The sequence below is a fragment of the Habropoda laboriosa genome, unplaced genomic scaffold (genome assembly GCF_001263275.1).
Source record: "Habropoda laboriosa isolate 0110345459 unplaced genomic scaffold, ASM126327v1 scaffold648, whole genome shotgun sequence".
NCBI classification, from domain to species: Eukaryota; Metazoa; Arthropoda; class Insecta; order Hymenoptera; family Apidae; genus Habropoda; species Habropoda laboriosa.
The window spans coordinates 162,946-175,890 of record NW_017100857.1 but is presented as its reverse complement, the minus strand read 5'-3'; the positions used below and the strand labels follow the sequence as shown (position 1 = coordinate 175,890).

Here is a 12,945-nt window from a genome sequence, read left to right as displayed (position 1 = left end):
AAAGATTAAATTTTATTTTTATAAGAAGAAAATTATATTATTTAATAATATGTTTTAATTTAATAATTTTTTCAAAAAATTGCGAGGTATAATTTCGACGATTAAAACGATTGCGATCTATTGCCCGAAATATAGACAAATATGTTTGAACATTTCGTTTAAATAAATGAACTAAAAATACAACGAAACAGATTTACGACATTGAAAGTAAATTTACCGGATGTTTGGTATGATTTACTCAAAAAATAAAAGAAAAAATATCTTTATTAATGCGTATATTAAGCATAAAAAAAATAAAATAATATAACCTTACACGTAAATTAGATTAGAAAGACGTGTTAAATAAACGTGCAATGATCTATATGATAAAATTACTCATTCATAAATTACATGATTAATTACTTGGAAACATTAAAAATATGATGGAAAGTATATTACAATGACCAATTAATGAAGTTTATAATTCAGTGTGCAAGTAATGTTTAAAGATATACAGCTTGAGAGCTGATTGAAAGAAATACTATTATTTTGTATTTTATTTTGAAAAACTGAAAAAACCCTGTCACACCCCTCAAAATTGAGATAAGTATAGAAAAATGATTATAGTTTTAATAAAGTTTTTGTAATTGCATTTCTTAAATTATCTCAAGGCTTTCCACAATTCCTGTTGTTGAATACTGGGCGGCTTATATCATTGTACACATAGAAGTATACATAAACATTGCCAGGAGATAGATAATCTCACAGCACTAACGAACATTTATTATGTAAAATCAGAATTGTTCAGTCCCAATTAATGATCCGTTTGTTTCTTCCTTTCTGAATATGTTATTATAACTTAAATTGATAAAGCTATCTTATTATTATATTTACCTACATTTGGAAAATAAATCGCATTTGATACATACACCGTAACATACGTATCCTTTTTTTATAGAACACAAACGCACTAAAATTTGTCCATGTAGATCTTGAATGTATAACTGAATTTTCATCTTGTTATTTTAAAGAACCACACAGTTACATGTAAACTTAGTCCTGTATTGTATGCTTCTACGATAAAAGCACCATTCAAAACACGTAGAGAATTAGTTACTTTTTGTTTGCAATTGCACAATAGTTTGTAGATCGACAATCGTCTTTTCCAACATTTCAAACCAAGAAACGTTAGTCAACGAACATCGTAATTGGTTCGTACAATTGTTAGTTGTCACAGTATCAATTAAACCAGGAGATATCGTACTGATACTCGTGGGTATATTTTCTGCTTGAATATTATTTCTTGATATGGTTTTATCATCTCCAGAATCAGAAGAAGTCATATCATTTACTTCTGCTTTGTCTTTCTTTTCGATGTTTATATTAGAAACATTTTTCTGTTCATTATGTTCTTTGATCTGTAGATGAGCTTCTTTCTCTGTGGTCTCGCTTTCTTCATTAACTGCAAACTTACGTTTTTTTGTAGGAGCTTCTGTTTCCTGTTGGTTAGATTCTTTCACTTTAATGGCCTTAGTTCGAGACAATAGTGTTTCCAAAGCTGGTAACAAGCTACTTGGTGGTTTCAGTCTTGTACTGCTGCTATAAACAAGGGCCAATGCTCTTAAATCCCCTGTTAATCTATGTGCAGATACTTGAATATCTACTGCTTCCACCATTGCCACCATTGAACTCACTAAATTATCAATAAGTAAACAAGTTTGCTCAGTCAATACGTGATTAGCAAGTTTTGGAAAGAAAGTTTTAAGAAAAGCATGAATTGCTGGTATTCCTAATGATGATCTTTCATCCAACAACACAGCATCTACGTAATCCACTGTATAGGAAGAACAAAGAAGAGATGCAATATGTTTTCTATCTATATGTGTAGCAGCATGAACATCTAACCATAACCTAGGAAACAAGGCTAAGTGTAGTGGAACACCTGCAATCAAATACTTTTGTTATAAAGCATCTTTAGTTTCACAGATTTTAAATACTAAATGACGCTTACCTTCAAATCCTAACATAGCACTCAGATTAACTAACGTGTCTGTCATACAATCGTTATTAATTGCTAATCTGCACATTACATCAATCAGTTCGTGATATGGCAAATAAAATTCAAGTAAAGCATTATCATATTCAGGATCTACTCCTTTTGATGCCTCCAGTTGAGAATGTGGTACTGCCATTTGAACCATCGGTCTAGCTGGTCGGGTTGGCATTTTTCCTGGAGGAGTAGATCTTCGTGGAAGATACGGGCCAGGTGGAACGGCAGCATGAGACTCTTGAAGTTCAAAAGATCTATAGCCAGATTTCTCATATCTGGGGGATTGTATGTATTCAGCAATGTTGCTAATTTCCGTAAAATATCTGGCCATTCTTTGCAATTTGCTAATATATTCCTTGCATCGGGACCATCTCTAGCGGTTCTAATACATCGTACAAGTTCCACAATGATGGCTATTAGTTCAGCTAAGTCACCAGCGACATGACATGCTGTTGCTTCGTGATACATGATATGCAGCATATGAAATGCTTCCAAAGCCATACTTAATCCTCCATTGTATACAACATAGAGACGATCATCATCTGATTCAATCAGGATGCTGTAAGATATTAATTTTATATAAATATATACATATATATCAACTGATATTTTTACATAATAAAAAATGGAAAGAAATATTTAATTTTATACCGAAAAGCAGAAATAAGTGTAGCCCAACATGAACGTCCATCCAGTCCTTGTAAGTACGAAGACAAAGTTCCTCTTCTGAATGACGCAATTTCAGCTTCTTCTTGTTCTGTTTGATCAGAATGTCTTGCAACCAGTAATTGCATTAATTTAAATAATTCATCCACAGCCTACGAGAAAAATATACTCTATTTTATACATATAAGCTGTATAAGTAGAAAAAATAGTCTCTAAGTTAATATATATCTCACAGTTGAATATTGTGTAGGATGGGGTGTTATATTTTTGAATGCCCACTGAATATTTTGATGTGCAGCTAGTTGTCTTGTAAAAGTGCGTGATTGTTGACAGCAAAGTCGTAATAAACCATAGTAAGCCGGTAACATTACTCGGTTAAATAATACCACATCCTGATCTTCATGATCGGCACTAAAAAATATGTATAACTTTAAAAAGATCCTGCAACCACTATTCATACACAAAAAAATGATACGTACAGTATATAGTTAAATGCAATATTCTTAGTGATGTGAGGATTATGAAGTATAAGAGCGACATTTTCCGGACAATCAGAACAAACATGATACCAAAAGAGCAACACAGCTTGTTTATTATGATGCACTGGAATGCTAGGCTCAGAAAGTTTTGGATGAAAAAGTGTCCATAAGTCATTCAAATATTGTCCAAACTAAAAACAAATATTTTACAGTAAAGTAATTAAATTACAATACAATATTGCGTGATGCTTACCATTAATTTTTCCGTCTTAGAGACAACACAATATGTGAGTAATGCAAAATAGGCAGTGAGTTTCATTGTACCATGAGTTTGTATATCAATGTAATGTCTTGCAGGCTGCAATAATCTTAAAAGTGCTGTATATATTTTATGCAAAATTAAAGTAGCTTCTGGGGACAGTTGCAGTTCTCTAGAATTATTGCATCCTAAACCTAATCTATGCGCACTGCGGTAACCCTGTCTAAAATGAGTCGATGGAACCAATGATACGAGAAGAAAAGCAGCTGCAGACCGAACTCTTTGATTTGAATGTTCCAATAAAAAATGTTGCAGCCATGTATCTAATCCTTGTAACACCCAAGCATGTGCAAGTTTACTTCTTGTTACAGCTAAAGCTAACCATTCTAGTGCTCCATGTGGAGCAACTCTAGCTGCTTCCCAAACTCTGCCCAGAATTAATTGAGTCATACACGGCAATCCACTTAATCCTGAACTCTCCGTTAACAATGTCAGAAGTTTGAAAAATGGTTGGCAAACATCGGTATGTTTTGTTATAGCTTGAAATATCATTGTTACAATATGTATGGCTAATCTATCATTCCAACGACATAAAGATTGTATTAAGTTTCGTGTTTGATTGAGATTGATAACGTCTCTATATTATTAGTTTTTTTTTTATATAGAATAGAATTAATGAATATACCTGTGATCAGGTCCTCTACTACGTTCAACCAATGTTGCTATCAATGTGATCATTTTATCTAATGAAGCAGGTCTCAATTTTTCTGTTGGCATAGCAACTATTTCTTCTTCCTCTTCTTCTTCACTGACTGCATCAACAAATTCATGTGTTTTTTGTACCCTTATTAGAAACAACGTTTCTTCCTCGCCCATTTTACTAAATTCATATAAAAAACTAAAATATTCCGTAAGATGTTTTAAATGCTGTTTCGCATGTTCCATGAGAGACAAAAGCATTCTCACAAATCTTGTCACGCATGATCGCGTACCGACAGTATTCACGTCATTTTCTTCACCGCAAAGAAGATATAAAGGTGCTTGAGTAGCGCGTAATCGTTGTATCACATGAATGCATAGCCTTTGGAACATCTGTCTCACCATTTGATTAGGGCATTTGACTAGGATCTGAATTGGCCACCATGAATCTCCAGCCATTTTTTCAAGAAATCTAGCACATGCACCAGCTGAACCATTAAACTGTTTTGTTAATAACTCTACCCATTGTACCATAGTTGGTTTTTCCTTAGCATGGATGAAGGTTTCCATAAAAAATGAAGTTGAAAGGTCTGCTGACATTTCTGTTATATCAGGTTGTACAGAGAGTAATGTTTGTGGTATGTAGCCGCATATTTGCCACATAAATGTGAAGTACGTATGTTCAAATATATTTTTATCTTGTAAAAAGTGCATATTATCCTGCCATATCCAATCTTCAAGTTCTTTATTTAGTTCTAAAGGTGGTAGTTTATTAGTATTCTTGTGAATCAATGAAAAAGATTGTCGCCCATTTGGGCTGGAAACAGTAGCTTCTTCCTCTTTTGCTTGATCGCCAGGATCAGCGCACCATTCATAAAAAAGCATATATGCCGAATTAGTTTTTTCAAAACTGAAATCCATAAATTTATCCGTAACGGAATCGTAAGTTTTACTTGTCATTTCTCCACCAAAACATTCTGCCGCTATTTGATTTGGATCGAATGGCTTAACTTCTGCATCATTGAATAAAAACCATTTATCTTTATTTGGAGATGTGCGATCTCTAATGAAACTATAATAATGTCCACCATCAGCTGTACCAGTATGAACTGTTACACCAATTAAGTCATACTGGTAATGTTCCATTTCACCATCATCATCATCATCTAATCCTGATTGACAATCACTTTCAGATTTTCTCTTTTCAGATGCCTTCTTTTCTTCTTGATAATGTTGTGGCATAAGCTTTTTTTCAACATATCCAGACATATCTAATCTTAATGGAAAACTAAAATGCGTGTTTACTTTTTCTTTTAACATAGTTCCCATGTTAAATGTATATCTCATTGTATTGAAGCATAATATGTGTGGCAACTTTTTAAAACATGCTCTTTTTTCTGCTCTTGCTTTCTTACCACACTGTGAACATGTGTACATGTTATCTCCTTCTAAAGTATCTTTAACTGTAACTTCATCTAAACTTTCATAAAGATTTCTCATGTCAGCTACCTGACAACGTACGGTATAAAATTCTTCAAGTGTTCTACTTACATGTTCGCAATCTAACGAAACAACGTTATTAGATATTACACCACAGAATAGTGTTTTTACCAAATTCTTCAAGTCTGATGTCATTTCTTCTAATTTAGATACAAGATCTATAAAAAATTCGGCCATATCTTTTTGTTCCCCAGTATTGAGGGGTTCGTGATTCATAGTATATACCCGACAGAAACTTCGAGGATTATACGCTTTTCTTTCAGACTCTAAAAGATAAGCAAACATTCTTTGTAATTCTCTCAATGTGAGTTGGTGCTTATTTGCCCTATTACAATCAGCGCCTAGTATGGAGACACGTGCTTGTGGCATCATATATAAATGTTGCATACAGCTAGCCATGTAACAAGTGGCACCTAAATTTGTCAGACCCACATATCCGCAATCAGAACGTCCATCTTCGTGTGGCCAATAATCCCATGGATATGGAGAATGAGGGCCAGGTTTATGCTGAGTTAATAATTTTTCATGAAGAATTCTATAATTATCGGGAGCAGATTTTACAAGTTCGACTAAGAGATCGAAAGCTGCTGATCTGGACACTTGACTTTTACATTTTGGAACATGTTTCGATCGTGGATTGGGTAATGCAAATAGAAAATCGAATACTTCGTGTAATAAGTTTTGTCCGATTTTTCCTTGTTTGCAAGGTGGATTATGTGTCATTATGTTGCAAGTGAGATTTAATAATCCGACTAGACCATCGTCTTCCACTGTATTATGACGTGTCTCAAGATGATCTCTATTTAAAACCGAATCAATAACTCTTATCGCTAGAGCCTCAAGATCAATTGTTAAATTAGAATCGTCTGAACCTTCTTTGATAGCTTCTTCTGGAAGGGAATCAACTAATCCGCAAACAAGCCAAAAATAATCCCTACAAGCAGGTCCATAAGGTTCTTTCCCATCATCAAGCATTGGATGTAAGTGCAATGGTAAATCTGGTTTTCGGTGAGAAGGTTGCATTGCTTCTGCAATCACAAGATGTTCCAATAATGTATTTAACATTGGTACAATCAAACTAGGTACACCAGATTTTTCATCTTCAGATCCTGTGGTTCCAAGACATAATCTGTATAGTGCAGTGCAAACTTCTCTTCTTACTGCTGGCTCAGGATCTTCCAATATCAATCTTCGTAACCACGTCTTCCCAAAAGGCTCCGATGATGAAAAGAGATATTGTTTAACTGTTTCATCACTATGTACCCAACAAACTAACAATGCCATAGTATAGTGTATGACTTGTGATCTTCCAAAAAGTCCTGTTTTGTAATGATTCGGGTCTCTAGGTAAAGATGCTTCATTTAATATGCTCGTTATTCGAGACATAACAGCTTCGACATTCATCATGGAAAGCATCGCTTCGCTAAGTTTGGGTACAAGCAATTTATCTGCTTTATTTCGTTTCTTCTCTTCCTTAACAACACCCAAATAACACAGTTGTTTTAGCAAGCTAGCGAGACAGTCCTGCTGCCACTCGCTACCGTCTCCTTGTTCCAAACATCCAGACATAAAAATATCAAACAAATGACGCAAACCTCCATGCTGAACGAACAATGTGGACCAAGTAACATCTTTCTCTTTGTCTTCATGATTATCATGCACATCGCCTTCGCCTTCGTTACCAGTTGCCGTGGATGTAGAATTCACAACAGAAGGCTGACTCGTTGTACTACGTCTGCTTAAAGATTCCACTATATATAAAGAATACATCAATTTCTGAGGGCTAGCAGGATCTAACAATTCTGGCAGAGTTGTTTCTCCCAATTTTTGAAACCCTCTCAATAAAGTTGGACTAGTTGGTAGTAAAGTTAATGTATCCCAAACTCTTCTTGACAGTACTTGGGCCTTTGTATGAGGAATTTCCTGTCCTCCTTTGACAACTGTTTTCATAGCACTTAAAGTTCTCATTAGCGTAAACAGTTGTTCAAAATATTGTGGTCGTAATAACAGTAATGTCGGTAAAGACTCTCGAGGAGGTGGTGGCAAAAGAGATGGTGAGTCTACATCTCGTTTGTTACATCTACCTGTAGCATTATTTCGACCAGCGCCAGGTGAAATGAATACTAATTGACCATCTTTGAATCCCATTTCTTGTAATGTTTTTTCGTCAAAATCACTAGTTAATTCTTGACCTTGCGTGATCATTCTAATTGGCCCATCAGTCAGAAGAGATCCTAACACTGAACCATTATTTTGACTTGAATTTGTAGTAGATGATGATTTTTCTTGATTATTCTGAGTATCATCCCACCATTTAGCAACTTCTGCTCTCAAATCAGCTACATAATCAGTACTAAGAAGAATGAAACTTGTTTTTTCAGGGATTCCAGCAGGTTGTACGAATATTCTTAATTGTTGGCCTTTTTCCGAAGTATTCATAGCTACATGACTACCAGCACCTCTACCTTCCAATATCCAGCGACGTAAATGATACGCATACCGTTTTCGGAAAGCTTCCAAATGTGTTCGTAAGAGTAACAAAGCTCTTTGTATACAACGTAAACTAGCTTCTTCGTTCGTTTCCAAATCAGCACTAGCTGCAGCAAGGTGAGTCATACACTGTGAAACAAACTCTGCTTCTTGAGTTAATTGTCTAGACATGTAATATCCATTTAGGTATTGTATAGCTGCCATACTGACATCCGTACTTTTAGCTTTTAACGCAATTCTCCACAAAAAATCCATACCAACTGAATCTACATCTCTTAAAGGTCTATCCAAGTGTGCGGCAGCTAAACGGGCTAAGTTGCACAATTGTTGGAAAAGACTAAGGCCTGTCATGCTGATAGTTTCAGGTGGTAAACTTGGCAATTTACGCATACATAAGTGTTTTAGTGTATCCATTCCAAGAGCATGTTGCTCTGTTGATTTTGCTTGACTAAGCAACCAACTAAAAAGTTCATCAGCACATGTTGTATCTTGTGACAAACACTGCCACAATATGTCCACCTGTTCAAGACTTAGACGAAAACATTCAGGTGAACCTAAAGGTGAAAAAATAGAAGATAAAAACTGTAATCTAACTTGTATTTCTGTTTGATGAGAATACAAGCTATTTTTTGGCCCTGTACTAGTATACGTTTTTAGGTTATTAAAGAAGTGTTTCATCATTCCACGCTCACGATCAGCCCATGTTGTTATCGTATGTGCATCCACTGCACCAAAGTGTGGAAAACTGGCAAGTAATTTAGGTAATAACCTTAAAGATACAACCACGGAACGATTGTTCGCAAGATTTTCTAAGCAACCTTCTATGAATTTCATAGGTATCAATCGATCAACATTGAAGCAAAGGAGATTGCACAAAGCTTTTTCAGCTTCTAGAGCTAAACCTTCTCCCAATAGACCAATTTTATCATCTTGCAAAAGATCCCATAACAGTGTATTTCCAGACTTACATACAGTATCCAAATTGAATTGCGAACTAACTCGTGTTACTGTTTGCCGAATACTTCTTACTTGTGGAGGACGGCAAACAGATCGTCTAATTGTCATTGTTGGATGAGTGTGATGAGGATGGTAAGCTTGCATTTGTATAGCTGTTAAATGACGTGCAGCTAATTGAGCTAATTCTTCTTCGCAACCACTCTCCTCTCCATCAAAATCTGCCATATTTTTTTCACTTTTGTTAGATATTCTACTACTGTAGGATCCTTCTTCATCCGAAAGCATTTCATCTAAACCTGAAGGTAAAAATGTTGGTCCAGTCGCATGTACTAAACCAGCGAGTTCCGATATAACAGCACCAGGTCCATCAGCTGCTGCGAGAACACCGGCTACATCACTATCATCTTCATCGTGTGAAGTGTCTGCAGAATCAGGAGCTCGATCTACATTATGACCTACTAACGACATATATTTATTTTTATTAGCTCTTCTTAAAAGCGCCGTTGGAACTTGTTGATCACTTGGATCTAAAGCCATTGCTTGCTGTTTCACGCGATCTAATGCATCGACTCCTTTCGGATCGTCCATTGAAACTAATCCACCAGCATCCAAAGTACTGTTCAAAACGTCCTCCGGCCTATATTTTATATCCAACATTAAATCTTTAGTTTTTACATTATTTTCTTCATTGACAATGTTTTCTAATGTTTTATCTACTGTAACTAATGAACGTTTTTGAGGTTTCTTTCGTTTCCTTAATACTTTTCTTCTCCTTTTTTCTATTGCAACTGTTTCCTCTGCATTAGACTTTTCTGTATCTGCCTCAGCATCTGAACCACTCTGTTTTTCTTTTATGTCATCTTGTATACTACATGTAGAATCTTTCATTGATTCAGCAAGACACTCAGATTTTTCTACTGCAGAATCTTCTGCCTCGTTTAGGGATGTTTGTACAACTGCTGTACCCACACTTTTTGCTTTAAACAGACCTATTACATATATGTATGTATATATATATATATATATTATGTTTTAAATCGTACATATTTAAAAGTACGAACGTTCTTTTTATATAAAACATACCTTCCCCATCGCTGCTATCACCTCTCGCTTGTTTTCGCGGTGAAGGTCCTTCTGATGGTGCAGGACTTGGTTCTTCTTCATCTTCATCTGGACTGCTTCCATCCATTCCACTAGGATCACTAGTACTACTACCGCCTATACCACTACTACCTCTTAAAATTTCTCTATTTTTTAAAGGTAAACCTCTTGGATAACCTGAACCACCTGCTGTCCAAATGAATTTTATCAAAGCAGATGCCAGGAATAAACTCTGTTCTGTGTGGTCCTTTGGCTCTAATTTTCCTAACAAAGAGTACAAATGTAAAACTGGAGTAGGAGCCAAATGTTTTACTAAAGGGGCCAATAAATCATATACTGGACGACCGCAGTGTTTCAATTGTGCAGCTTGCCACATAGTATCCATATCTGAACATGTGATTCTACCTTCCATAGCTAAGAAACTTAATACAATGTGACTTTGTTTAATAACTTCTACATGCAAATTTGGTCCAAATATATGAGCTATTATATTATTTTCTGTTAACCAAGCAGCCAATGCATGGCCCACTTGTTCTACTTCAGCGACAGTTTCACTATTGCAAAGTTCATTGAATGCAGTGATATGAGCATTTATCTGAGCTATTCCAGCTAGTCTCATAGTTAAAGTTGTACTAGTAAAATATTTAAATGCTAAATCCAACCCATCACGATCAAAACTGGGTAAAACAGCATCAATAGGATCTTTTACAGCACTCCACATGAAATCTAAGTTTAGAAAAAAATTTTAATTTATGATTAGAAACATATACAAATGTTAATTAAAAGTGTTCAGATTTTATTTGTTTCAAAATTTACCTGCCATTGTTCTAACTGCTGGTGTGCGTAATTCTTTATCTGCTAAGCGACACATATATTTCATAACACGGCTGCGTAGTGGTATAAAGAGCTGAATAACACTACCATAGTTTAACCAAAGTTTTAAATTACAAATCACTGCAACCATAGAATGTGCAAGACTAACAGGTAATGTATTTTCCATATCAAAACAAGCAGACATTAAATTGAAACCACCTTGATGGCAAAATATAGAAACTGCTCTAATTAAAGGAGCTGGCACTTCTGGATCATGAGGCTCACAATAACCTCCTTCATCCTTTAAAATAAAAATAAATAACAATGTATAAACATATATTTAAATAAAAACACTTTCCATAATAGTATCTTACTTTTACTGGAGCCAATGGATTAATTGCACCACCATGCTTCATTGCAATGTAAAGGGGAAAATTTAATAAAAATATTTTTGAAAGAAGATGAAACAATTTTTCTCTATCCTGCTGAGACCAATTTTGTTTTGTTTGTGTTTCATTTTGTGCAAAATCTGAGTTTTCTATCTTAGCTTCATCTGCCTTTTTTTCTTCTTTTTCGTCTTTGGATGGTGCTTTCCCAGTATTTGTTTGCTGTCCATTTTGTTGTATAACTTGTAACTGTTGTAATGTACATAATACAACACTTTGAGTTAGCCGTATAAATCGATCAAAATTTTTTATTTCACGATAACAGCACATGCATTGCCTATAAAAGAGGAAAAAAGAAATTGTATTGAAATAGAAATAAAAGAAATCTATTAAGAATTTATCAACACATTTATTTTGCACATTTTGAGAAATGAGGATGAGATCACACCTTTGTACCCACTGATTAACATAATGCAGTGTTGTATCCACATCCGAAATACAAAGTGTTGCCAATCCATCTTGTTCCTTTGATGATCTTTCATCATCTAAATGTAAGTTATAAATTAAAAACATACAATATGTAAATTTGAATAAAATACCTATAGAGTAAGACAAATCAATATAAGAAAACATTCTTATATTACTACAATCATTTTTTTACTTAAGTCAAACATTTCATCTATTTAAGTACGTCGTACAATTTTATTATTAATTACGACTTTTTGAAAATAGAATATGTTCAGATATTGCATTTTTGTGCATATTTATTAATGAATCATATTCATGCACCGATTAAAAGATCTTAAAATCATACATAAGCAGTAAGGTTATACATTATAATATTATAAACGAACTTTTATGGTACAAAAAGTTATATATAAATATGAACTCAGTACTTTTTTTGCAACAAGTTGTTCCTAGATTGTTTATGCTAAGCTATTAGTTGAAGTGAAAATGAACGTTTGCAACATGCAACGCAGTACAATAGGTTAACATGAAAGGTATTGTACACATTTTGCTTACAGGAGAGCAGAAGGTCGTGAAAGTCAACACATACATCGCACATGGTTTCCTCCCTTTAGCCTCTGAAAGGCTTTTAATCACGTTAAGTTCATCACTCAACTTCACCACCATCCATCCCAAAAGTTGGTAATATTATTAAACATTTGTATTCTTGATTATCCTCAACACTTGATTAATTCGTTAGTCACCATATTGCTTTTTTACGCAGCTGCGTTCACTTGCCGCTTACTTCAGATGAGCAACAGTAAATATCTTTCTACTTTTCAAAAATTTTTCATACTACATAAAATGATATCATAAACAAAAATAATTTTGCATTATTATGGTAATTCACAAACACTCGAATCGAAATAATTTCTAAAAAATATTTAATCTTATGCTTATCAATATGAATGTCATTATGACAGAAGACAGCTGATCGCCGCCATACTTTATTGAAACAATATGATATTTAAAATGCTCTTACATACAAACAAGTTTTTTAAATCGTAATGTTATATAAAACTAAAAAATTATTTTCTTAATACACGAAGACTATGTAAA

The 12,945-nt window shown here is 34.4% G+C and overlaps 1 protein-coding gene across 1 annotated transcript; it reads right to left on the bottom strand.

Annotated features, from left to right (window-relative positions):
* Positions 1-1,088: 1,088 nt before the first annotated feature.
* LOC108577364 (ubiquitin carboxyl-terminal hydrolase 34) lies at positions 1,089-12,513 on the bottom strand. The gene is given in 14 exon segments (XM_017940503.1): positions 1,089-1,921; positions 1,991-2,271; positions 2,274-2,588; positions 2,681-2,847; positions 2,929-3,106; positions 3,175-3,365; positions 3,428-4,070; positions 4,119-10,068; positions 10,163-10,906; positions 10,997-11,294; positions 11,368-11,716; positions 11,828-11,924; positions 12,403-12,450; positions 12,453-12,513. Coding segments are annotated over 14 exon segments (10,155 nt in total).
* Between the last annotated feature and the right edge of the window lie 432 nt (positions 12,514-12,945).